Source organism: Rana temporaria, chromosome 13, assembly GCF_905171775.1.
Source record: "Rana temporaria chromosome 13, aRanTem1.1, whole genome shotgun sequence".
Lineage (NCBI taxonomy): Eukaryota > Metazoa > Chordata > Amphibia > Anura > Ranidae > Rana > Rana temporaria.
In genome coordinates, this window is record NC_053501.1 from 49,917,037 (window position 1) to 49,943,440 (window position 26,404).

The window sequence follows — 26,404 nt, forward strand, 5'->3', positions numbered from 1 at the left end:
GATGCTGGGTTGGGCCGGGAGGAATTAATAAAAATGCATTTGTTATATACAGTTGGCAATAAGCATCTAAATAGGTATTAATATCAGAGTGCGGATTTATGATTGTGTTGATGCTTTGTTGTCCAGTCAGTGGCACAATACACCACTATATGCCTAAGGCAAAGAGTAAGTGGTGTCACTCTCCTAGCAGTAGGACTCACAAATAGGACTATACACAATTACAAATCCTTTGGCAGATGGCACAGTTCACATATATGTGTTTCAACTGTGTATTTAGCAGTTTACTTAGAGTTAAAAGGAGTATAGCCAATGCTTTTTTGGCTGTACTTCTATGGATCGCAGGAGAGCAGTTCGTTCTTCACACCTGTGACCCAATTTCAGCAGTGTGCTGGAGCCAGCTGTCAGCTGATGACATAGAGCCAGTCCAGGCTCTAAAAAGATCCTGGCCATATGGTTGGAATCCAGCCGGTTGCCTGGATCGGCAGATGGCTCAGCCTCTCAGGGAGCTGCTCAGTGCATGAGCCAGCCACTCCTGCCCCTCCACAGCCCAGCTATTTTAGTGTGCAGATTTGTCTCTTTTTTGTCAGGCAGTGTGGTGTTCTGCATTAACCACAGATAGTGTGATATCATTGTAGGCACCCCTGTCAGTGTTAAAGCCGAACTCCAGGTTTACTGTCACTTTAAATAGTTTGGGCCAGCTTGACAAGGCTTCCTCAGATTGGCTGAAATGAAAATTGTAATGCGGTCTCCACCTCGGCCAATCAGAGGAAACCTTGCATTCATTCATAAAATAGGCTTTCTGCAAACAGCTGAGAGACACTCAGCCCGATTTGATTTTGTTCCAGCAGCAGACAGTAATTCCCTGTACTGCTCCCAGAACACAGTGCTGCATAATGCATGTAACTGAAATAATACATTGGACGTGCAGTCACTGTAAATCTGAGGGGGACATGCAAGAAAAATAAAAATGTTGCTTGTAAATGATTGGATGTTAAAATCAGCAGAGCTTCCCCTCATTTCAGATATTCTCCTCAGATCTACAGCGACCACATATTTTTTTTTTTCAAATAACAGTTTTTTTATTTTTGTAAAAGATCAAATACAAAATATAGCAGCATTTCAGGTGTAATAGAAAAGAGGTAGTTCAGAATTCCAGCTGAATGTACTTACACACCGGCTTCATACTTGGTTATACGTTCAGTAACATGTAAAACAACTAGAGATCAAAGAAGAGGGGAAGAGGAAGGAGGGGATAGGGTAAGGAGGAGGAAATTAGAAAGAAGGAAAGGTGGGGGAAAGTGGAAAAAAAAGAAAAAGAAAAAGGATAAGAGGGGAGGGGGCAGAGAGGAGGGGAGGGGGCAGGCAGGAATATCGGGGGATGTCATGTACCTTGGCGACCAGTCGTCGGCTCACGGCGGGTCCTCCTCCACATGCCACCTCTCCCAGACCAGGTCATGGTCCTCCAACCTATCCCTGATCCTAGCTGTCATCTTTTCCATAAGCTCTACGTCCTTGACCCTAGCATAAAGGGCTTCTTGGGATGGGGGCATTTGTTTCTTCCAATGAAGTGCTATCAGGCATCTCGCAGCTGTGGTTATGTGTCTCAGCAGTTTCTTGTAGGGTTTAGCTATGCGGGGCTGGGATAGGCCCAGTAGAAATAGCTTCGGGGAGAGGGGTATGGGCGCCTCCAGGAGGCGGGTCAGGAGCTCCTGTATCCTAGTCCAGAACGGGACGATCAAGGGGCAGGTCGAGTAAATATGGAACAGTGTGCCCTTGGCCTGATTGCAGCGCCAGCATCGGTCAGAGGAGGAAGGATAAATCCTGTGGAGGACGTCCGGGGTCAGGTACCAAAAGAACAGTACTTTATACGTGTTTTCCCTATAAAGGGTGCAAATCGAGCTCTTGGCCGCCTGCCTAGCGACCACATTTCAAAGTGCACTTGTAGTGCAAAGTGGATTAGCTTTGCCCAAACAAACTATTTAGGGCTCATTCACACATTGATGCAGTGCAGGAGAGCCACGTTCCCGCACCGCATTCTGATTGCAATGCCTTTGTGATCTGCTGGGGAGGGGGTGTGTCAGTTAAAAGTTAACGATACCCCAAAACACAGGTCACAAAACGCACTACATTCACTCTCCCGGTACAAAAGTACCATGCAATCCAGTTGCCGTGCATTTTAAAAAGACCATCTAACACTTCCCTCCCCACAGGTTGACAATGCTGCTCCTTCATAGAGAAGTGAGTGTAGCTACACAGAGAGGATTGTGCTATTAATCGGGTTGCCAGGTTAAAAAAATAAATAAATAAATAAAAAGATCAGTAAGGTGTATTATAGTAAAGTTTTGTATTTGGGGTTTTATTTTTAAAGGGGTAGTTTCTTTCTTTCTTTGTTTAATTTAGCTACCACGGTACGGTGTGTGATACTGTCACATTTTTAAACATACCTTAAATAAAACAAGACGACTTTTTAGGATGAAGTCCACCTTGGAGTATATTTTTATACTAAAAACCATGATTCAAGTATTTTTTTTTATATTGGTTTATATATTCTGGGAACATGGGCAATAAATATACATTTCTAAATATGAAAATTTGGCTTGATGTTCATACATAGCAACACAAACATTCACCTGAATAATCTTTGTTACAATAGCTAAATGACCACTGGGGCAAGGCAAACTCATCTTTTTTTTTTTTTTCTCCCTAAGGATATGAACATGAATGCATAAAGCCTTTAAAATATAGCCCCTGCGCACGCACACACTCACACACACTAGAATTTCTATCCATGTAATCAAATTTAAACATAATGTGATGCTGCCAATGTTGAGGATCCTCGTCAAATTCTAATCTACTGAACCTGGCAGTAAGGGTAAGGTGATTCCAGCCTTCTTACTGAAGGATATCTCATAAGGGTATTGAAGATGGGATCCAGTATCCAAGGTGCATATGACAATTTCTTACTGATTAACAAGTTTACATTATACTTTATTTTTCTTTCAATAATAAAAAAAAAGTGCAGATTATATGCTGTATTGTCTCCTGGACAGAGCAAATTTGGTGCCATTTTGTTTAATAAGACGATACAGTCATGGGGGAGATTACAGCTTACAGGTCAAGCATGCACTGGCACAAAAGCCTAAAAGGAGGAAGATTGAATCCATTATTATCTAGCCCTGAGTAGGTACTGCTGGTAATGGGAAGAAAGGGTTATAGATCACCAGGTTTCTTACTGCAATTAATGCAGACACGGACAGGGTGGTCCCAACCTCGAGAGGGCACTGGTCTTCTATCATTTGAACATTCACCACAAAAACCTTGACCGCAGGCTCTGCAATGGTGTTTAGAGAGTTTGACATTGAATTCCTTTTTGCAGTTGTAGCAATCTGTGATCTCATGGTCCGGAATCCAGTATGTAGGTCTTGCAGCATCTTTCATGAGCCCTATTAAGAAAATGTTACAAATAATCCACAAGAGAACTCTAAAATTAAAAACAAAATCTCTGGCCTTAAAGGAAAACTATCCTGCTCCTTTACAGTATGTTATACAGAACAGTGTTTGTGCTGGGTCACTTGGCCCTTTCTATCACCTGAAATACTTGGCTGATCCTGCCTGGTTCTGCCCTCCACCCCTGTAAATTATTGTCATGACTGCTGAGCCCTGACACCGTGGTCAGTTTAAGTGTGTCTGTCATCCGCAGCTCTCCTCTGTCCTCGACCCTCCCCCTCTGCTTGTCAGCTAGTGACACCACTCCCCTCTGACTGCTGAAAATTATTTTACATTTTCACACAATCCTCTGTTTAATAATGACAGGTGCCCATTGTATGTACTTCATAAATAAAATGACGTTCTGTACCTTATTTCAGCACTCCCCTTGGCACTCGCGTTACTGGCTGCCTCTCTCCTCCTGACTATCATCAGCTGGGGATTCTCAGCCCCTCCCACTGTAGCTGTCAGATCGAGAGAGGGGAGAGGCGATCGATCACGTGAGCGCAGAGTGGCACTCTGAAATAAGGTATAGAATGGCATTTTATTTATAAAGCACATACATTGGGCACCTGTCATTAAACAGAGGATTGTGTGGACATTTCAAATAATTTGCAGCAGAGGACAGAGCTGCGGATGACGGAGGCACATAAACTGACACGGTGTCAGGGTGGCTTAACAACCACTTTAAAGTGAGTTTGTTTGGATTGTTTTGTTACACATCACTTCTGAGTTTGTTTTCCTAGTGATTTCTGTTAGCTGTTCTTATGTTAGAGATTTTTTTGATAATGTACTCAGGATGTATCTTGCCAATATCTGTATTTTCCACGACTATGTACAAATAAAATAATTACGAAAAAAAAAAAAAAAATGTAATCTCTACTGTGGCAGGGACTGATGTGAATCACCTATGCAAAGGGCAAAAAGGAAATTAGTAGTGCTTTACAAACATCATAACATACCCAGAGGAATGTCAATGGCTGTAGCAACAGCTCCCAATGTATTCTGTACAGCTTCCCCAACTTTCCTTGCAATGAGAGTGCTACCTTCGTCATCCTCACCACCATCGGCGACTGCTGGAGAGAACAATCAGGATACTACTCAAGCCTTGTACAACATAAATATTATTATGTATTAAATGAACAATGGACTACAAGGTATACAGCATCAGACTGCTACAATGATAATACTACAAGCTACAGTAAGCAGAACGTTTTTGAAATTGGTAAAGGATCCTTTTTTATAAAGCAGGGTGACTGATGAGAGTGTTATTTTACTGTGCAGTGTGAAATTAAGAACATACATTTAGTTCTGGGGTTGCAGTCATCTAGGGATTGCTGCCTGCCTGAACTTGCCCTAGTTTCTACATTTTCCCTCCTTGCTATATCCAGCTGCCATACATTACATGTACAATGGATATAAAAAGTCTACACACCCGTTAAAAATAGCAGATTTCTGTTATGTAAAAAAAATGAGACAAAGATAAATCATTTCAGAACTTTTTCCACTTTTAATGTGACCTATAAACTGCACAACTTAATTGAAAAACAAACAACTGAAATCTCTAACCACTTGCCTACCGCCATACAGTAAAACGACGGCGGCAGGCACCCTCCCTCCAGGTGGACGTCATACGACGTCCTTGTTTTCCCAGAATTCTGCATCACTGTGTACTCGATGCGCGTTCCCAGCGGCCACGATGCCCTCCGGGCATCTGCGATTGCTCATCACAGAGCAGGGACGTAGATCTGTGTGTGTAAACACACAGATCCACGTCCTGTCAGGGGAGAGAAGAACTGATCGTATGTTCCTTGTATATAGGAACAACGATCGGTTTCCTCCTCTCATCAGTCCCCTCCCCCTACAGTTAGAATCACTCCCTAGGACACACAACCCCTTGATCGGCCCCTAGTGTTAACCCCTTCCCTGACAGTCACATTTATACAGTAATCAATGCATTTTTATAGCACTGATCGCTGTATAATTGTGAATGGTCCCAAAATAATGTCAAAAGTGTCCGATATGATTTGACAGCAGCAGAAGCCAATAGCTCCCTCTGCTGCCTCTGTGTCTAAGAGGAGAGAGAGAAGCCATGCTGCACAAGTTTGGACTCAATCCCAATCCAGGCTCTGTGTGCCCATAGAGACACACAGCATGGCTCGGCCAGACTCCTTCCTCATATAACTTGACTGACAGCCGCTGGAGCCAATGGCAACAGGCGATAATGAGAGGTGCGCGATGCTGCACAGCGCTGGATTGATAGAGAAACCAGGTAAGTATTTAGGGGGGCTGGGGGGAGCTTCGGCATAGAATGCATTAAAGTAAACAAAAAAAAAATGGCGGAACTCCGCTTTTAAGTCAGCGGCTACAAATACTGCAGCTGCTGACTTTCAAAATAAGGACACTTACCTGTCCAGGGCTCCCGCGATGTCAGCACCCAAAGCCGAGCTATCGCCGCCATCTTCAGTAAGGGAATCAGGTAGTAAAGCCTTGTGGCTTCACCTCTTGGTTCCCTACTGTGCATTCCCGACTTGCGTTGCGCTATCCCAATGGTCCCTGCTGTCTTCTAGGACCGTGTGTCTCTTAGAAGACAGCGGGGGGGCGTGGGTTGGGGAGAAGGGGCAGGAAGTGTCTTAGATACCCGTGGGTGACTCGGGTATCTATGCCGGGAAGTGGGAGCAAATACCTGTATTACCCAGGCATCTGCTCCCCCCCTACCCCCTGAAAGGTGACAAATGTGACACCAAAGGGGGGGGGGGGTTCTGAAAAGCGGAAGTTCAATTTTTAAGTCTTTAAAACCACTTTAAATCAATTCATGAGCAGACTGAGCACTCTCAGTACCTATGATCGTATCCTCAATTTCAATTTTCATAGTAGAAACAAAATGGAAAAAAATAAAAATAAATTACCATTCTGTGGTCCTCTCTGGTCATAGCAGCAATCACAAACGCGCACTGGAGAGAGACCCCAGCCTCGCTCAGGCACTGGGCGGCTTTTAGTTGAGCAGCCGTCACAGAAACCCTCTCCGCAGGCCCGACAGTGATGTTTGGTGTCATTTTCCTTAAAAGATGTTCTACACTTGGTGCATTCCTATACAAATATTCAGTAATAAAGGCTTTTATGAAAGACAGATTTTTTACAATCAAAGAATACAGCAGCACAATGTAATGTATCAGATCGACATCCTCTTGATAATCTAAGCCAGCCTTTCTCAACCTTTACCTCAGAGAAACTCTTGAAATAAATATGTCTCAGGGAACACCTGCTAAGATTAGTTCCTTGGGAAAATGCACCTTACACTGGTGACAGTGGGAAGAATGCCACCTTTACATTGGTGGATAGAATGTCACCCTTACAGACACCTTTAAAGATCATTGGTGACATGCTTCTGGCTCTGCCAAGTGGTGACAGACCTGTATCTAGGAAGGCCCCAACAGATACAAAGTCAATTAGCCAAAGCTCTAGGAACCAATAGCAACCTCTGGAGGAGCCCTGATTGAGAATGGCGGATCTAGGTATATAAAATTAAACAATACTATACCAAAATTTGGGAATTAGGCTTCCAGTAGGCTGGGGCGATCTGATCAGTTAACCAAGATGTGACTGCTTTTGTAGGACCAATACTCATTTCAGTTACAGACTGGGCCATAAAATTCACACCATCCAGAAGACGCTGAGCAGCATTGTTGTTATCCTTTAGAAATCCATCAGCCTATAAAGAGAAATAAATACTGGAAAAGATGTATCTGCTACTATTAAACTATAATGATATTAGATTTAGAGACCATCAATATCTTAAAGGTAACCTGTGCTTTGCGTCCAATAGGCAAACTAACAGATTTGATATATAGCATGCACCATAAAACTTTCTGTACTTGCTTTCCCTGTACTCTCACCCAAACAAAACCCTGGGAAAAATAAATAAAATCAGTATTTCAAGTTATGGGGCACATGTTACTCTCCCCTTTGCGTCACAACAATTCATCGCTCGATTAAAAGCAGACAAGTGCCAAGACCCAGTTCTGCCGTGTGGGGGCAAAGGATTATTGGATTGGATTCTGGTAGATTAGGGATGGGTTTAGGCATGTTCAGATCATACTCCCACATAAGCAATCCCATCAGGAAGCCCTCATTGCACACCCTCAATCATAGGCAGTGAGGCATTTCCCGGCCCACAGCTGCATATACACACGCTGCCTATGATTGGCGATGTGGAGTGACGGCTTCCTAGTGGGTGGGCTCAGGTGGGTTGGCACTACGATCCAAACACACCTGAGCCCATCCTCACAGTAGATCCAGGGATAATGGGACCACATGGAAACTAGTTACAGGTAAGTTTATGATTCCTTAAAGGGGAAATACTGGTGCAATAATCTGATGATAGCAGCATTGTCCGATTGGCAGGCCACATATTAGTTCTTTGGCTGTGAAGTTGTACATTTTAAAGAATTAGTTACCCTAGCATTTCATATTCCTGATATAAGCCTGTTGTACCATGTACTTGTGTTAAAAAGTATCCCATTCTCTTTTTATTGCTTCCTTTGTGTGAAATACCTGATTATACTGTGATCCTGCCAGGGCCCCTGCTTCAAACTGACCGTGCTAGGCATGACCAGTTTTCACAACCTACCTCCTGTCTTTCAATGATCATAATTGTGCCGACACGTTCCAAATCCATCCCCGACCCCCTGCACAGTCATTCACTAGGAAGATCAGTGTACTGCTGTCTCTCCACCCCATTTCTCAAAGCCCTTCATGTGGCTGAGAACAGACATGTGATCACCGAAAAAATAAAATAAAGTCTCTCTCTCTCTCTCTCTCTGTATTTATACACATAGACACACACAGACACACACACACGTTCTGTTGTTCATTTCCATTTCAAACTGAATGAGTTGTTTTACAGGGTATTTGTTCACATATACTTTAAGCAATAGCACTGGCTTGGAGCTTATACATGCAGGAGTCAGATTGCTCTAAACCATCTTATAGAACCATTAACAGAAATACTGGGTTTTCTTGGAGACTATAAAAAAGTTAATAAATTCAGGTCTTACTCCAGGCCACACATGCTGTATTTCAGTGCGCACAATAGTGTCCACAGGGTCCTGATTTCCAAACCAGTACTGGCGGCTGCGATAGATCACTCCACAATTCGGGCACTCTATGACATACCTACAAGCAGAAAGAGACAGCTCTGTAGTTAAGAAGACTTACTAAACCAATAGCCAAAAGATGTGTGTTAAAATTACACACGGGATACAAACACTTACCCAGACCAAGCATACTTGGCAAGCCCTAGCCATGGGGAGTCAGTAGATGCAGAGGTTTTAGGTATCACATTCACTTCCCTTCCACTTTCATAACAAGCCTAAAAAAAAAAAAAAAAAAGTTAAATTACCTATCTCTTACTATACTTATGATCATTTACTGTACAAAATCTGGCTAGTTTGGCTGCTAGTGGACTATCCCTATTGCTTACCAATTAAATCACTTGTTTGGGTTACCTTCTATTACTAAGGAGTAAGGATGAGCTCTGGCGTGTTCGCATAGTATACGTGCAGAGCCTGCCAGGAAGTGTGCATGGCGCTGCGCTAATCACAGTCAGGGAGACATTGTCCCGATGCTCGGCTGCAGGGATCGTGAAATGTCTCCCTGGCTGTGATTAGCGCAGCGCCATGCACACTTCCTGGTGGGCTCTGCACGTGTACTATGCGAACACGCCAGAGCTCATCCTTACTAAGGAGGAGGAGGAAGGCAGAGGGAGGAAGAGGGAGAAGGGAGGAGGAGGGGTTTTCAAGCACTTAGCAGAGGCCATTTCTAGAGCTAAAGTGCCTGAAAACCGCACCAGTGTGAAAGTGGTCTAACACCATCACCTGTCCTCTTAATTTTAGGACTGCATAACACCAATAACAATGTTATTTTGCTTACCTTACAAGTGTACACTCTGTTGTCGAATTGGTGCGAGTATCTGCAGCGTCTTGGAGTTTCATGCAGAAGTCCTTCCTTTGAGTGGTTCATGCTATTCTTACACCCTGCTCTACATAATAGGACATCACAGTTAAATTGGGAGAACCAGAGACACATTCATGGTCAACTAATACCAAAATAAACTTCAGAAAATCCGGTTAAATGATAAAATCAAAAAGTAATTTTATATGTTATATTTTCTGAAAGAAATAACACGTTATTCCCCATAGATTTTTTAAACAAAAAGGAGCATATTTTATAGTAGATTTGTCACAAACCTGGGAACTCTAAAAATTTGATGAAAAAAAAAAAATGTATACGCAAATTTGCTTTATTGAAAAACAGCTTGTCAAAATTAGGAGATCCACAGATTAGGCAACTGAAGTTATGTAAATTTAAACTTTTGAGGCTTCAAGGGATAAGGGGGTGGGGTGAGGAATATTTTGGTGAACTTTAATGGCATCCCGGTCTTTTTCCATAGGGTTTAATATTAAGTTGACCCAATCTTTGCAGATATAAAAGCTTCAACTCAGCTGGGAAAGCTGTCCACAAGGTTTAGGAGTGTGGATGGGAATGTTTGACCATTCTTCCAGAAGCGCATTTGTGAGGTCAGGCACTGATGTTGGACAAGGCCTGGCTCAGTCTTCGCTCCAATTCATCCCAAAGGTGTTCTATCGGGTTGAGGTCAGGATTCTCCACAGGCCAGTCAAGTTCCTCCACCCCAAACTTTCTCATCCGTGTCTTTATGGACCTTGTTTTGTGCACTGGTCCAAATCATTTGATGATGGAGGGGGGATTATGGTGTGGGGTTGTTTTTCAGGGGTTGGGCTTGGCCCCTTAGTTCCAGTGAAAGGAACTCTGATGCCGCGTAAACACGGTCGTTTTTTGTGATGAAATAAAACAACGTTTTTAAAAAATTCATTTAAAATGATCGTGTGTGTGGGCTTCAGATCGTTTTTTGGCTTCTAAAAAACGACCAAAAAAAAAAAAAAAATTCGAACATGCTTCAATTGTTTATGTCGTTATTCAAAATGATGAGTTATGAGATGGGAGCTTGAATGGAACAGAGTGTCGTCGTACATGTTGTACGTAACCGCGCTTTGCTAGAGCTAGAGTTTGAAAAACGTTGTTTTTTTTTCATGATAAAAAAATACGTTTTTTCCCAAGCCAAAAAACGACCGTGTGTACGCGGCATTAGAGTGTCAGCATACCAAAGACATTTTGGAGAATGTCATGCTTCCAACTTTGTGGAACAGTTTGGGGATGGCACCTTCCTATTCCAACATGACTGCATACCAATGCACAAAGCAAGGTCCATAAAGACATGGATGAGCGAGTTTGGGGTGGAGGAACTTGACTGGCCTGCACAAAGTCCTGACCCGAACCCCATAGAACACCTTTCGGATGAATTAGTGTGGAGACTGCGAGACATTTTTTTTTGGTCCCATACAGGGGTTAGGCTTCTCCAGAGCAAGGGTGCCAGGCAGGTCAGACAGAGGGAGTCAGCAGCCCGTGTCTTCGTAGGTCTAAGAGCTCACACTTGCTGCACAGCTTGTGAATCTCTCTCTACACAGGTGCCGATTTCCCTCTGCTGCCATTCAAACCTCCTTACCCTGGAACTTACCCTTTCAGTACCAAAGTGCCAGTAATCAGTGTTTGAAGACTCTGCAACTGTCCCTCTTAAAGGGACCACGACTTAAATATTGGGGGGGAATGTATCTGCCATCCAGGATACATTCCTGGTGTCCTGTACAAAATATATATCCCTGTATCTATCTATCCACATACATACTATATACAGTATGTATCGCCATTTTGTTTATCCAATTCCATTTTTTCACTGTTTGTATTGTGTTATTGTTTTTAAAATGCATTACACTAATTGCCTTCTCTGAACTCCAGCTCTGCTCAGCGTGTCTAAGAGTGCGTGCCACCCAATGTAATCCAACCCCTTCCTGTCATCCCAGACACATAGAACTGTACATATACTGTATCCACACACACACAAACACACACACACACACACACATTTTTAAAGTTAGGTCTGGGAAGGGTACAGGGACAGGAAGACAAAGGTCGGGTGGGCTAGTTTTCAGAGCCTGGAATTGGGCTTTAATATATCATCACACTAAAATGCCTATTGTAGGTCTAAACGGTAAAAACTGAACACAATTTGAAGCCAGGGAGTACAGTCATAACAGAAAAAAATCTCACAGAAAAGATGGAGGATCAATATTCATTGGAAGAAAACCTAATTAATTTTTTTTTCAAGGTAGAAATCTATGAATACACGTGAACACTTACCCACAGCTTAGACACAAGGCAGAACATGTGAAATACTCATCAGGGAAGAAGCAGCTATGTGTCATTTGATCATCTGGTATCTCACCACTGAATCGGTCACTCAATGCCTGAAAAAAAATTCATAAAAGCAACCTCATATTATAACATGCAGCAAGTAACTGAAGATTTAAATATATACTAGGAAGCAACAAGTAAAATAAAATCAGTGATCTCCTAATGCAACCCAGAGAACACTAACAGATCTGTAGCCAGAAAGCGCACCCAGTTTAATGTCAAACAATACTGTACCAGGCAACGTGAGACCAAGTCATTGCGCCATTTCGCTAAAGCAAGTAACTTCAGACAATTGACCTTAATCTGGAGTTCTGTGTAATCCCCTGCAGCACACACACACACACACCTATAATAACGCATACACACAATCAGAAATTCCGACAAGAAAACCGTGGATTATTTTTCGACGGAATGTTGGCTCAAACTTGTGTTGCATACACACGGTCACACAAAATTCCGACAGTCAAGAACACGGTGATGTACAACACTACGACGAGACGAGAAAACAAAGTTCAATGCTTTCGATCATGCGTCGACTTGATTCCGAGCATGCGTGTTTTTTGCGCCGGAAAATTTGAGAACCAGCTCTCAAATTTTTGTTGTCGGAAATTCCGACAGAAAAAGTCAGATGGGGCCTACACACAGTCGGAATTTCCGACCAAAAGCTCACATCGAACTTTTCTTGACGGAAATTCAGATCGTGTGTATGCGGCATAAGGCTCCATTCAAAGTGTTTTTCTAGTTTTTACAAAAAAATTTTAAGTGTTTTAGAAGCATATTACAAGCGTTTTACAGCTTCAGGTGTTTGTTTATTCAATAGAAAGCACTAGGGGAAGGAGAGGGAGAGGAAATTAGGGGTGGAGAGCAGCTATTTGAGCCGAAAGTGCTCATAAAAAGCTCAAGTCAGGTGTTTCTATTAAAGTCGATATACAAATATCTCAACAGGGATTCCAGCACAAGTATGAAACCTTTTAGTCCCAGGTAAGAGGACACGGGACCATACAATGGGACTGGAAGAGAAGCGGTTTAACCTTATGCTGAGCAGGGTGTTTTTCACTGTCATGGCGGTAAGGATGTGCCACGCTCTTTCACAAACTGTGGTGTCGGCAGGAAGTATGGATAGTTTTAAAAGACTCTTGGACGTGCACCTTAGCGGACACAATATACAGGGATATGGGAAATGATTATGTAACTATGCGACTATAAGGGCCTGTAATCTGACAAAAAGTAGCTCATGTACTTTGAGCAACAGGCATTTTGCTTCAGGTGACAGAATGCCCAGATGTGAACAGGGGCCGTTGAAATGAATGGGATTTGGCTTGTTGAGCGTTTGAGAGCTACAAGCAGAAAAATCGCTAAGGTGTGAACAGGGCCTAAAAGGACAAGTAAAAAAGCTTCAGGTGAGTTCTTACTAAAGCTTGTGCTGTGCAACTTCTTTTTTTTGTTTCCAGGGCAGATTTTGGAGGGCTTCATGGTACCAATTTCAATAGCAGCATAAACAGGTGTGTTCCAGGATCACGAAAATATAGACAAAGGAGGGTGGACTGGTGCATTAGTGTAGTGGTTGAAAACCCAACTAGTCAGCAGGTGGGTTATATACTGCCTCCATGCACCTCAAGGTTTAACTTTGGATGGATGTGTACCTATAACTAGAGTTTTATATACATTAGACTTTTTAGTATGTACTCCAGGGTTTGACAAACCCCGGGCACCAGGTCACCATTGCAACTAGAATTAGCAACCTGACGCCTAGGGAGGCACAGCTGGGGTATCTTGTGTCTCCATGCACCCCCACCTCCCCCGCCGCGTGATTGTGTCGGGCCGCGTTGGCCGGTAATTGGGGCCGTGGCTTTGCGGCCTTCTGCAGGCCTATGCTTCCTTCTGTGATCTGGTGCCATCTTGTGGTGGCCGTTGGTATGACAAGACAACCAGCAATGCTAATGGAGCTTCCCTTGTCTGTTTTCACTGCCATCTCCTTCCATCTAATTAGAACCCCAAAACATTAGAATAAAAAAAAAAATATATATATATATATATATATTTAACACCCTAGAGAATAAGATGGCGGTCGTTGCAATATTTTCTGTCACACTGTATTTGCAAGCGGTCTTACAAGTGCAATTTTTTGGTAAAAAAAAACTTTTTTTTTTTATTAAAAAATAAGACACCAGTAAAGTTAGCCCAATTTTTTTTATATTGTGAAAGATAATGATACGCTGAGTAAATTGATACCCAACATGTCACGCTTCAAAATTGCGTCCGCTCGTGGAATGGCGACAATCTTTTATCCTTTAAAATCTCCATAAGCGACGTTAAAAAAAAAAAAAGGTTACAGATTGCATGCTTTGAGTTACAGATGACGATACCTCACATGTGTGGTTTGAACACCGATTTCATATGCGGGCGCTACCCACGTATGCGCTCGCTTCTACTCGTGAGCTTGGCGGGGCGGGGTGCGTTTCTGGCTTCTAACTTTTTTAGCTGGCTCCTAGTTTCCAAGCAAATTTGTCAAGCCCTGATGTACTCTATTGTTTGATTGAAACAATCCTGTAAAAGGCTGCAACAAAGATAAAACATGGTCATAAACTTTTATGAGCCACTTGGATGAGCAGGAATGTTTTGACCACTGGAAAAGGTATTTTTTGGCAGCTTAGGGCATAGAAGCATGCATATTCATTAGGGTTGTCCCCATACCACTTTTTTTAGGACCGAGTACAAGTACAAGTACCGATACTTTTTTTCAACTACTCGTCGATACCGAATACCGATACTTTTTTTTAAATGTGTCCCAAAATGCAGCCATGTCCCCCATGAATGCAGCCATGTCCCCCACATATGCAGCCATGTCCCCCCATACCTAGATGCCGCCGCCTAGTTAATCAGCGTGCGGGGAACATTTCAGCTTTCATTTGAATAGCTGTCTGTTCCCGCCGCGCCGCGTATAGACATTCCCCCTTGCTCAGGATTGGACAGGTGATCTGCACTTTGATAGACAGATCACCCGTCCAATCCCGAGCAAGGGGGAGTGTCTATACGCGGCGGGGAACAGACAGCTATTCAAATGAAAGCTGTAATGTTCCCCGCACGCTGATTAAATCGGCGGCGGGGGCGTTGCGGTATGCGGAGGCGGCGGGGGGTCTGGGCCAGTAGTATCGGATCTGGCATCGGGGGCATTTGCGGCAATACAAGTACTCCCGCAAATGCTCAGTATCGGTCCCGATACTGATACTGGTATCGGTATCGGGACAACCCTAGTATTCATGCCTTCAGAGTAGGGAGGAACCAGCAAAAGCAGACACTTTCAGTGCCTGCTTACCACGGTTAGAATAACAGCAACTGGACAAGTTCACAACCCAACTCTCCCAAATTTGGAAACTGGTGGTATCTGCTGGTGCCCATTGACACGGATATCAGTATCATATTCTGTGATAATCATCTTATTTCTATGCACAGCTTTAGGACTCTGCAACAACTTTCATACCAAGTATAGATCAGTCAGTCAAATTTGTCCATTTCACCTTATTTTTGGAAATATCGAATCTAAATTGACTGGATACAGAAGGATGGGAATGATAAGAGATCTTTACATGAAATAGTACACATTTTCACAAAGATTTTAAAATGTGCCTGAAGACCGTAAAAACCCTGAACAGAAACATATCATATTCATGTTGTCCCAATTAAAGTTTTTTTTGAAAAGGAGAGGAAAGTTTAAAATAAATATCTGTAACCGACTTTAAAAAATAAAATAAGAAAATTCCCCTTGCATGTGTGGACATTACATTCCCATTATTATGTTACCTTCAGTGCCTTATAAATGACACCAGGGTTGCGTGAGGAGCGTGTGGTGTTGTTCTCCAGCTGTTGCTCAACAGCACGTCTTAAGCCTGAGAAATCTGTAGGAGGGTTGTATGTACGTGTCCCTTTATAATGTATAGAGCTGAAGGCTTCTGGGAAGCGACCAAGTTTACGGAACCGATCTTGAATCACTTTCTCTGGTATTTCTGAAGCCTTCTCTACAGCAAAATGAATATCGAAGTACAAAAAAGGTAGAATATTAGTAGGCGGCAAAATGCTAACTATTATAAAAAAACAGCACACAGTATGCTACACAGAATAAAAGATGAAAAGAACCACAAATCTGATGCTAGAAATAATTTTTAAAAGACATAAAAAAAAAAAAAAAAAAAAAAAAAAGGATACAGTGAGGGAAAAGGGTATTTGATCCCCTGCCGATGCCCACTGACAAATGGTGAGAGACAGAACAACAAACAAAAATATACAGAAGAACACATTTCAAAAAATTTATAAATTGATTTGCATTTTAAAATGTGTGAAATAAGTATTTGACCCCTTTGCAAAACATGTCTTGGCACTTGGTGGCAAAACCCTTGTTGGCAAGCACAGAGGTCAGACTTTTCTTGTGATTGGCCACCAGGTTTGCACACATCTCAGGAGGGATTTTGTCCCACTCCTCTTTGCAGATCCTCTCCAAGTCATTAAAGCGGGGGTTTTACCCTAAAAACGATTTTCTAACATTACATCCAGCTCACTCTCTACATTGACAGTATGCCGTTATTTTTTATTTTTTTTGCTGTACATACCTCGTACAGCCATTTTCTTCCCCGACTTCCGGGTAGGGCCTCCCGCGGGAGTGGGCGTTCCTATCCAGCAGGTTATTGACGTGATGACAAAAACGACCTCCACCCGTCGCATAAGGAGCGTCACGAGTTGCCGAAAGAAGCCGAACGTCGAGTCGGCGCTATGAGGCGCCTGCGCACCGACTTTCGGCTTCTTTCAGCAAATCGTGACACGCAGTATGCGACGGTCGGAAAGCCTGTCAATCAGATAGGAACGCCCAGTCCCGCAGAAGACATACCCGGAATCGGCGGTGAAAATACGGTAAAAAAAAAAAACTGTCGATTGTCATTAGGACAACTCGGCTGAATGTAATGTTAAAAATAAATGTTTTGCCCGCTTAGTTAGATTCTGGTCAAGGGTCTTTGGCCTATTATTCTCCCTATGTCCCCTTCCGTAAGGACGCTAGATATGCATTACTCCATTGCCCAATTCCAGGCCTCTTCTCTCACCAACAGAAGTTAGCTACATACTTATTTATCGCTGCCAAGCGGACAATAGCGAGGGCCTGGAAAAAACCTTCTGTTCCATTCCCAGAGGTCAAGAATACCCTGACGACTCTTATGATCCATGAAAAGATGTCTAGCGTCCTCCATGACTCTCATGCTAAATTTCTCAAGGTATGGGCCCCGTGGTGGTCCTATACATTCCCTAGTTTACACCTGTCTAGTCTGGGGCTCTAAATTTAACTTGTCCTTTTTTCCAGCCTGAGGCTTCTTTCTTTCTCTCTGTGTTTCCGAGCTTTTGCTCGCTGTTCTACCTTTTTCTTCCTTTCCTTTTTCCTCTATTGTGCAAGGGGTGTTCTTTTTTTTTTTTTTTGTTTTGTTTTTTTTGTTGCTGTTTTATTTTTTTATCTTTATTTTTTTTTTGTTTTTTTTTGTTTTTGTTTTTTTTCTTTCTCCCCCGTTTTGCGGATAACTCCGCTCCCTCTCCCTTTTATCTGCTTTGGCCCCTGGGCCTCTTGGCTCAGGCATATCGCACTGCCCCCCGGCCCCGGCTGGGGTGACGGTGGTAACTTGTGATTAGTTCCTTTAATAGTATGTTTTCTACTATGTGCTTTATGTATACCTTTGTTTTCGCATCCCCTGCGTGGGAATTTGTCGATTTGTCTAAAATACTTTAATAAAAAATATTGTACCAGAAAAATAAATGTTTTGGGTGAACCTTCACTTTAAGCATATTGGCTGAAGATAAGCTTTGCCACCCAGGCTATGGGTGCCCTCTTTATAAAGTGACCTAGAATGTATTTAGTGACTGTAAACAGAAAGTTCAGTTGGGCTTTAAGTGAGCAGAGGAAACTTAAAAAGGTTGTAAATCCTTACATGTACCCAGTGAAGGTAATATCCTCAGGTGATATACAGAGATTAAACAAATCTTCCTACATAACTTGAACATGTTTATCTGCAGTCTTCTCTTCTCTACATTTGTTCCAAGTCCAGAATATATAAAACTTGTCAGTTCAGAAAAAAGGGGAGGGAGAGCTGAAGTTACCCTGCAGAGCTCAGTGAAGAAAGGACTGAGAGCTGATTGAAGGGACCCCCGTCCACACAGCTCACAGAAACAGAGCCGAGGCAGTCAATCTGCTGGAGCTCCCTCCTGTCACCATTTTTCTCTTGGTGTCCGGAGAAATTGACAGGAGGTGATTTATGCTGATAGCAGAGGAACAATGCAGCAGACAGAAATGACACATGGTGCGTTTAATTAAGACAGGAACACACTATAGAAGTATATGCATCATTCATATTTCATGTCTGAGGTTTACAACCATTTTGAGGCAGAAAAATAGTCAAGTGAAGTATAATCTTAAGCGCTTACCTGAACCAAGCAGCTTGGTATGTACAGTCTCATGAAAGATAATGACACCAGGACCCAGCGTGGAAAGAGGCACATCTAAACCACAACGTGCTGTAGTGGCTTTCAGCTCTTTAGTAAAATGCTTCAAGTAGGCTTCAGAGGCATCACCAAGAAACTTGAATAGGTCATTGTGTAAACGATCAGCATGAGTTCTATAGATAACTAGATCAGAAACGGCTAAGACTTTGAGCAGTAATCGTGTCCTCTGACTCAGGTTTACAGTAGCTCCGAGCAGTCCTTCTGTGTCAATGACTACAACCTTATGGACAGGATCACATGCTGCCCAAACACCAATCGTGCATGACTCCTGAGCTGGGGATGTCTTAAAAACTTCACGCCCATAGAAAAATGTATGGTTGAGAGTGTGAGATTTCCCATCACCAGTGTTTCCGAATATCGACACAACTTTCAGTAAATCCTCTGCGTTGCAATCCAGTTTTTTCACAAATTCATCTTCATCCTCCACCTTAGAATTCAAGCAAAAGCCAAGTTAAATACAACACTGTAAAAATGAAAACCTTCAATTACCTACCATAATTTTCTTATTTGTTATATAGCGAAATATAAAATTTAAATACAGAAACAAACAAAAAAAAAAATAATAAAAATGTATGAAATCCAAAATTTTGTATATACAGTGATAAAGACAGTAAGAATTTGTTAGCATTGCATGCAGGCGTCAGTAATCAAAGCACTGCCTCCATACAGTACATATTTGCAAATGTATTCTAACCACTTGACGGCGGGCGGAATGCTCTATTGTTCTGACAGGACGTCATATGACGTCCTGTCATTTAAAGCCTCTAGGGCGCGAGCGCACCCGTTGCGTCACTGGGAACACAGTGCGCGTGCGGCCGCCGGGCACCCGCGATTGCCCAGTAACTGAGCAGGGACGTGGAGCTCTGTGTGTAAACACGGAGCTCCACGTCCTGTCAGGGAGAGAGGAGACCGATCTGTGTCTCTTGTACATAGGGACACCGATCGGTCACCTCCCCCAGTCACCCCCCCCCCTCCCCCTACAGTTAGAACACACCCAGGATACACATTTAACCCCTTCCCCGCCCCCTAGTGGTTAACCCCTTTCCTGCCAGTCACATTTATACAGTAATCAGTGCATATTTATAGCACTGATCGCAGTATAAATGTGAATGGTCCCAAAAATGTGTCAAAAGTGTCCGATGTGTCCGCTATAATGTCCCAGTCCCGAAAAAACGCAAATCGCTGCCATTACTAGTAAAAAAATTAATAAAAAAAATCATTATGTCCCCTATTTTGTAGGCAATATAACTTTTGCGCAAACCAGGTTATTGCGATTTTTTTTTTTTTTACCAAAAACATGTAGAATAATACGTATCGGCCTAAACTGAGAAAAAAATATATATTTTTTTAAAAAATGGGATATTTATTATAGCAAAAAATAGTGTTTTTTTTTCAAAATGTACGCTCTTTTTTTGTTTATATAGAATGTAGATTCAACGTCAGTCACGATGTCTTCTTCCTCCATTAACCCGATTAAAAAAACAAACAAACAAACAACAAAAAAAAAAACACGCCTCCCCTGATGAATGCTGCTGCAGTTCTGGCAGCTTCATTATCTGACAGTCCTTATATAGCCATGAGGCGTGGCCATTCGTGATGTTATCTGGAGACCCTGCCCCCTTGTGATTTCACAGACCAATCATGCCTGGGGGATGTGGCCTGGTATGGTTTGAGGGTGCGCTCACTCGTCCACCCCCACCCCCCTCCCTTCTGTCTTTCCTGGTCTGCCAGGCTGCATGCTCTGATAAGGTTCTGGTATGGATTTGGATGCAACTTCCATTTAATTCTATGGGCTGAAATTGCACCCAAGTCGGACCAACACAAGTTGAACAAGTTAAGACGGCTCTCATAAGGAACCATTGATTTTAACATGTCATGTGTCTTCTGCTCTCGAAGTCAGAGCGCTTGTTGCACCAGTATGAACCGGCCCTTAAATATGCATTTAACCACTTGCCTACTGTTTTCAGCATGCTCATTGGATGGAGGCCGGTCTGGGAGCAGTACACATGGGCTGACAGTCATCCTCTTCCTGCCAAACTGACAGTTTCTGGACGATTTTCGGCCCGTGTATACCCAGCCTTATAGAGAAATCCATGATGATATAAAGTCTTTTATGTTAGGTTGACTACAACAGCAAGGACAGGTGTAGGCCTGGTACACATGGGTGCCAAATTGGCAGGCATTCATGGACTCCCTTGAAGCCAAAAGGGCAGAGTTTCTGTATAGAGGCAAACAAAATCAGTATTTTCACACAAGATTCACCCAACTTCCACCCAGGATGCACACTTTTTCCAATTGAATCCAGTTAAAAAAAATGTGTGAGTTTTTGGTGAAATTTGTGTGCAAAAAATAATTAAAAAATCATGCCTAAATATAGTGTTGGCAGGCTGTATCATTCGTTCATACTGATGATCAAATACTCACTATTAGGAATGCCTGCTAAACTCAGGAGAGTACTGAAGCATGCACTTTGCATCCCAGTGCTTGATCTAATGAGTCTCTAGGCCCTGTTGACACCTAAGTTCCTGGCCTTGCATTTATCTGTTATATTGGTGTAAACAAAAGCAGAATATTCCTGTTACTGCTGTCTACAGAAGGAATGAAAGATAGTAGGAGTCCACATTATGACAAAGAGTTCAATTACACTAAAAGATAATTAAATTATGCGGCTGGTGCACATTTTCTCTTTATTGCCACTCTTCGATAAAAGAAAACGTTCTTTATGCATGATGCAAGACCACTTAAAAAGGAGAAGTCCAGCCTGAGCTTGTTTTGCTGGGCTTCTCCTATAGGTCACAGTAGTGCAATTGGTTTTGCACTCCTGTGACCTGTTTTCAGCAGAGAGCGGACTGAAAACCAGGAACCGCATCATCCCGACAATGGGAGCCTGGAGCCACCAGGTGCCTGGACTGATGGCCGTCCTAGCCTCTCAGCAAACCTCTCCTCCAGTGAGCGTGGAGGAGCAGAGCAGAAGGAGAGAGATGCTTATTGACAGGCAGCATCTCTCCGCTTTTGGAGTTGTGAGAACCGAGCCATCGGTGGTGTTCGATGGCTTGGTTCTCAGCGCAGAGACACCGGGGGACAGATTTAGCATTGGTGCAATGCTGCATCCACACAAGTATAAATGGGCAAAAAAGACAAACCCATACTTCTCTTTTAAGGACCAGGCCTTTTTCTTACAAAGTTTAAAATTAGTATTCTTTGCTAGAAAAATTACTTAGAACTCCCAAACACTATATAATTTTCTCTCAAATCAGAAAATAAAATGGTAGTTGTTTATGTCACACTGTATTTGCGCAGTGGTCTTCAAAACGCAAAGTTTTTGGAAAACATACACTTTCATGACTTTAAAAAAAAAACAGTAAAGTTAGTCCAATTTTTTTGTACAACGAGAAAGATGATGTTACACCGAGTAAATAGATGCCCAAACTACAGTACTCAAAAACCTCTATAGGAGACGCTTTAAAAATGTTAAAAGGTTACCAGTTTAGCGTTACAGAGGAGGTCCAGTGCTAGAATTATTGCTCTCACTCAAACGATCGCGTTGACACCTCACGTGTGGTTTAAACACTGTGTTTATTTTGGCGACTAAAATATTTGTCGTAGTCACAATAAAAAAAAATATATTTTTTATAAAAATGCCATAAAACTATCCCCTATTTTGTAGATGCTATAACTTTTGCATAAACCAATCAATAACCTCTTATTGCGATTTTTTTAACCAAAAAAATGTAGAAGAATACGTATCGATTTTTTTTTTTTATAGATTTTTTGGGGATATTTATTATAGCAAAAAGTAAGATTGACCGCCTAGATGTGCCCCTCTATGGAGATGGTTCCCGAACGCCGGAAGCCGCCTGAAAAAAAGGTCCGGGACCTTTTTTCAGGCAGCAGGCGTTCGGCGTGGAGATGTGAACCATCTCCATAGAGGGCAATGTCTTTTCATCCCTCTGGCGGCAGCGGCGTCGCACTACAGGCGACAAAACGCCTAGATGTGAATGGGGACTAAAGAGTTCCACCCAAAAATGGAACATCCGCTTTAAGTGCTGGTGACCCCCCGACATGCCACATGTTTTTATTTTTATTTTTTTTGGGGGGGGGGGGGAGCGGGTAACCCTTTTTACAGGCACCCAGTTCCCACTTCCTCCCCTGGCACCAAAAAGAAGATCACCTCTCCTCCTACCCTGCAGTCTTCTGGAACACGTCGCAGGTCCCAGAAGATTGCCTGACCATCCACAGGCCACAGTTAGAATGCCGGCGCTGCTGAGAGGAGCGAGGCTTCATGCGCCCCCATCGCTGGACCATGGAACAGGCGAGTGTCTGACTAATAAAAGTCAGCAGCTACACTTTTTGTAGCTGCTGTCTTTTAAACAGAACAGTTTTTATTTGTCTCCAAAAGGAGAAGTATAAAGACATACATCAAATGACAATTACAAAAACAAACTAACAAAGAAAAAAAAAAAAAAAAAATCATTGCAGCTACAGCTTACAGGATAGACAAAATCACATTCATAGACCGAATCTCATACATTTTGGTTGCGAAGCCTGGCCAATTACATAACACACTAGCACCCACAGATTATACGAATTATGCGGAGAAGCACCATGGCGGTCTAGGCCTCAAGAGCTGCTGACCTTTAAATGGATGGAACTCCACTTTAGAAGCAAAAATAAATAAATTATAATATAAATATATATATATATATATATATATCGTATTTATCGGCGTATAACGCGCACCCGAATTTCAGAGGGAAGTTTCAGGAAAAAAATTTTTTTTTAATTTTGTGGTTCATCTGCAGCCTCAATGCAGCCTAGCCTGTGCCCAAATGCAGCCTGTGCCCAAATGCAGCCTGTGCCCAAATGCAGCCTGTGCTCAAATACAGCCTATGCAGCCTCACCTTCTCTCGTGGGAATCGCCGAGCCGTCATTTCCTGTTCATTCGGCGGCAGTCACACACACACAGTCCCGCCTCCGCCATCGGCATTGGACCACCTTCTGTGATTGATAGAACACTGGTCCAATGCCGGTGGCGGAAGCCAGAATGTGTGTGTGGCGTGTGCCGAGTAAACAGGAGAGACGGCGCGATAATTTTCCCACGGCGCTCGGCGGCACTCGTTCCCCTCCGAGCCGAGGTACACACAGGTACAGTATCCCGTGATTTTCCCCATATTTTCAGGGGAAAAAAGTGCGCGTTATACGCCGAAAAATACGAAAAAATAATTAAATTCTAATATTTTTTTCTTTGGGAAAATGTAAAAATTATTATTTTTTGCTTGTAAAGTGGAGTTCCATTCATTTAAAAGTCAGCAACACACACACACACACACTTTAAGGCCTGGTCCTCCAAGGGCATAGAGTCGAGCAGGAGGTCATCTTGCCCTCACTCGACTTCCTGCCCATCGCTTCACAGGATCAAATCGTTTCCACCTTTACTGAGCACCCCAGTGGAAACAACGGGAACTTCTCCCGCTGCCTATAAAAGCGATCTCATGGCAAACCTTCCGCCGGGACCACTTATGTGAAAGAAGATCCCCAACTGTATAGCAAAAAAATAAATAAAAAATACCGGGGTTATGGCAGCTAGCTGCTGCCATAACAACGGTATAGAACGTTAAATTAATGACAGTGGGTAGTCTGGAACTGGTTAAATGTCATAATGTGTGAAAAAGCTTGAACCTTTTCTTTATTGTACACGGCCTATATTGACAGTTCTATTTGTTACCAATTTGTGCTACCCAACAATGCCTCATCTTGTTGTTCAAAACCTTAAAGGATCACTAAAGGAATTTTTTTTTTTTAGCTAAATAGCTTCCTTTACCTTACTGCAGTACTGGTTTCATGTCCTGATTGTTCGTTTTTGCTTTGAAGTTGCTGTAATTCTGCTCTGATCTCCACACTTCCTGCTTGTCTGGCTCCTTATAACCACAGTACTGGGAGCTTTTCACTGTAGATCTAAGCTGTCATTACTGTGTGTCTAAAACTTAACAGAACCAATCAGATTCATTTTAAAAACTAAACACTGCCCTGGATGTTTTTGTTTTTGTTCTGTGTGTCTCTCTAGTTCACAGGAACATGAAACCAGTTTAAAAGTGAAACTAACCTGCAGGTACATTATATGATTGATTTTTTATCTATTTGTAATCATTTTTAAAAGGAATCATATAACTTGTATGTCTCTATACCCTGTAAACAGTCATTTCAGCAAAAAAAATGTTTTCCTTTAGTGACCCTTTAAAAGAAGATTGACACAGAAAAAGCTTGAACTGACCCATAAGCACTTACCTGAATTTGTTCGGTCTCATCCACTAGAAGGAAACTGACAACTTTCTCCGTCATCTTTTTTCTTCTAATTTCCTCGTCCATCTTTCCTCCTTCTTGAGGTTCTGGGGCATTTATGGTTTGGTAATGGGTCAATGGATGCTTTCTCTTGTTCCCTCCAGAATGAGTACGTTTTTGACAGTCGGCGCAGAGGTCAACCTTACAAGAGGCGCACCTCACCACTGCCCGTTGTCTTGTGCCGTTTGTGCTATTGTGCATAGTATTCACTCCTTTACAAGCAGAGCAGAAGGGGACATAACCAGGTGGTATGCGGTTTCGCTCATGATTTTGAAGTCTCTCTTGTTTGTGCAAAGCTTCCTCACATCGCTGACACTGTAAAGTATTACACTCATCACATTCAAATACGGCTTCATTATTGCCAGAACAGGCAAAGTTTTCTTGGCACGTCAACCCGGCTACAACAGATTTTTCAGTCGTCGCCCCCTGGGTGCTCATCTTCTATCTACGGCTAAACACGTAGATGAATTCAGGCTGTTAAGAGGAACTATGTCCAGATTTAAAGGCTAAGCAAATTTAACAAAGAAAATTGATCCTAATTGTGCTGATAATCATAAATTCCTAACCACAATGACAGTTATAGATTTATAACTACAGTGAGAATCATAGATTGGAATTATGATAATTTCCTATTCAGTTTGCTTCTGAAAAACTTTAGAGAGCTACACTAAAATAGAGACTGGCTATATAAACTGGCATTGACATTGTCAAATGCCCCACAAAAACAAAAACAAAAAAATTTAAAATTAATAATCCTTTAAACTACAATCACAAAATTCAAAAACTGCCGATAAAGGAATACAACAGGGCAGATGCCGTTTTAGAGTGAAAAAAATGCGAAGGGTTTCATAAAAAAACAAAAAAAAACAACGCAGAGTATTAAAAGGACATGTGACAAAAACAAGGCTCTAATTGGAGTAGTGACACCTGAGATGTGACTTTCTGCTAGGACAACAAATGTGTCATTGGGCAGCAAGTCCAGTGTTACCAGGAAGAGGAGTCATCTAATTGGTGTTTATTATGTTGCTGGTAAAGAAGTGTTCCTCTGGGCCAAAAACTGTTTTCCTTTCAAAGCATAAAGCAGTTAAAAAACAAAAAAAAATTATAATATTGGATAATCAAACTGCAATAATAAAAGGAAAGGTGGGGGATGGTAGTCCAGCTAGCATCAAAGGTCACCTGTGACATCTACTATACCGCCGATGTGTATCCGACTCCAGCTATAGCACAGAGGCAATACAAGAAAATCTGTTAAAAATATGATGGACTGGTGGAGAGGAGCATTGGATTTACCAGAATTGTCTGTAGTCACTGCAAATAAATACAAAAATAATTAAAAAAAGAAAAAAAGTCAAATTGTGATTTCCTGCATCAACAAACAAGTGAGAGTCTTGTGAGGCTTCTGTCCCAGACAGGCAGGAGTTTTGTGAAGTCTCAGTACTAGAACAGGTGGGAGTCTTGTAAGGCCTCAGTCCCAGACAAACGGGGGTCTTGTGAAGTCTGTGTACCAGACAGTCGGGAGGGCTCTGTCCCAGAGCAGGCGGGAGCCTCGGGAGTTCTCTGTCCCAGAGCAGGCGGGAGCCTCGGGAGGGCTCTGTCCCAGAGCAGGCGGGAGCCTCGGGAGGGCTCTGTCCCAGAGCAGGCGGGAGCCTCGGGAGGGCTCTGTCCCAGAGCAGGCGGGAGCCTCGGGAGGGCTCTGTCCCAGAGCAGGCGGGAGCCT

General features: G+C 42.6%; 1 protein-coding gene across 2 annotated transcripts; it reads right to left on the reverse strand.

Moving 5' to 3' along the window:
* Nucleotides 1–2,464: 2,464 nt before the first annotated feature.
* ZFYVE1 (zinc finger FYVE-type containing 1) lies at nt 2,465–26,404 on the reverse strand. 2 transcript variants are annotated; one of them, XM_040333058.1, is made up of 11 exons: nt 24,631–26,404; nt 18,268–18,772; nt 15,616–15,830; nt 11,761–11,867; nt 9,418–9,526; nt 8,760–8,857; nt 8,544–8,661; nt 7,028–7,198; nt 6,396–6,576; nt 4,449–4,559; nt 2,465–3,443 (listed from the first exon to the last, which is right to left on the reverse strand). In XM_040333058.1, the coding sequence occupies exons 1-11, from the start codon at nt 25,120–25,122 to the stop codon at nt 3,211–3,213; spliced, it is 2,340 nt and encodes a 779-aa protein (XP_040188992.1). In that variant the 5' UTR covers nt 25,123–26,404; the 3' UTR covers nt 2,465–3,210. The 2 variants fall into 2 exon arrangements, with proteins under 2 accessions (XP_040188992.1, XP_040188991.1); XM_040333057.1 differs by having other exon boundaries at nt 4,449–4,562; nt 24,631–26,403.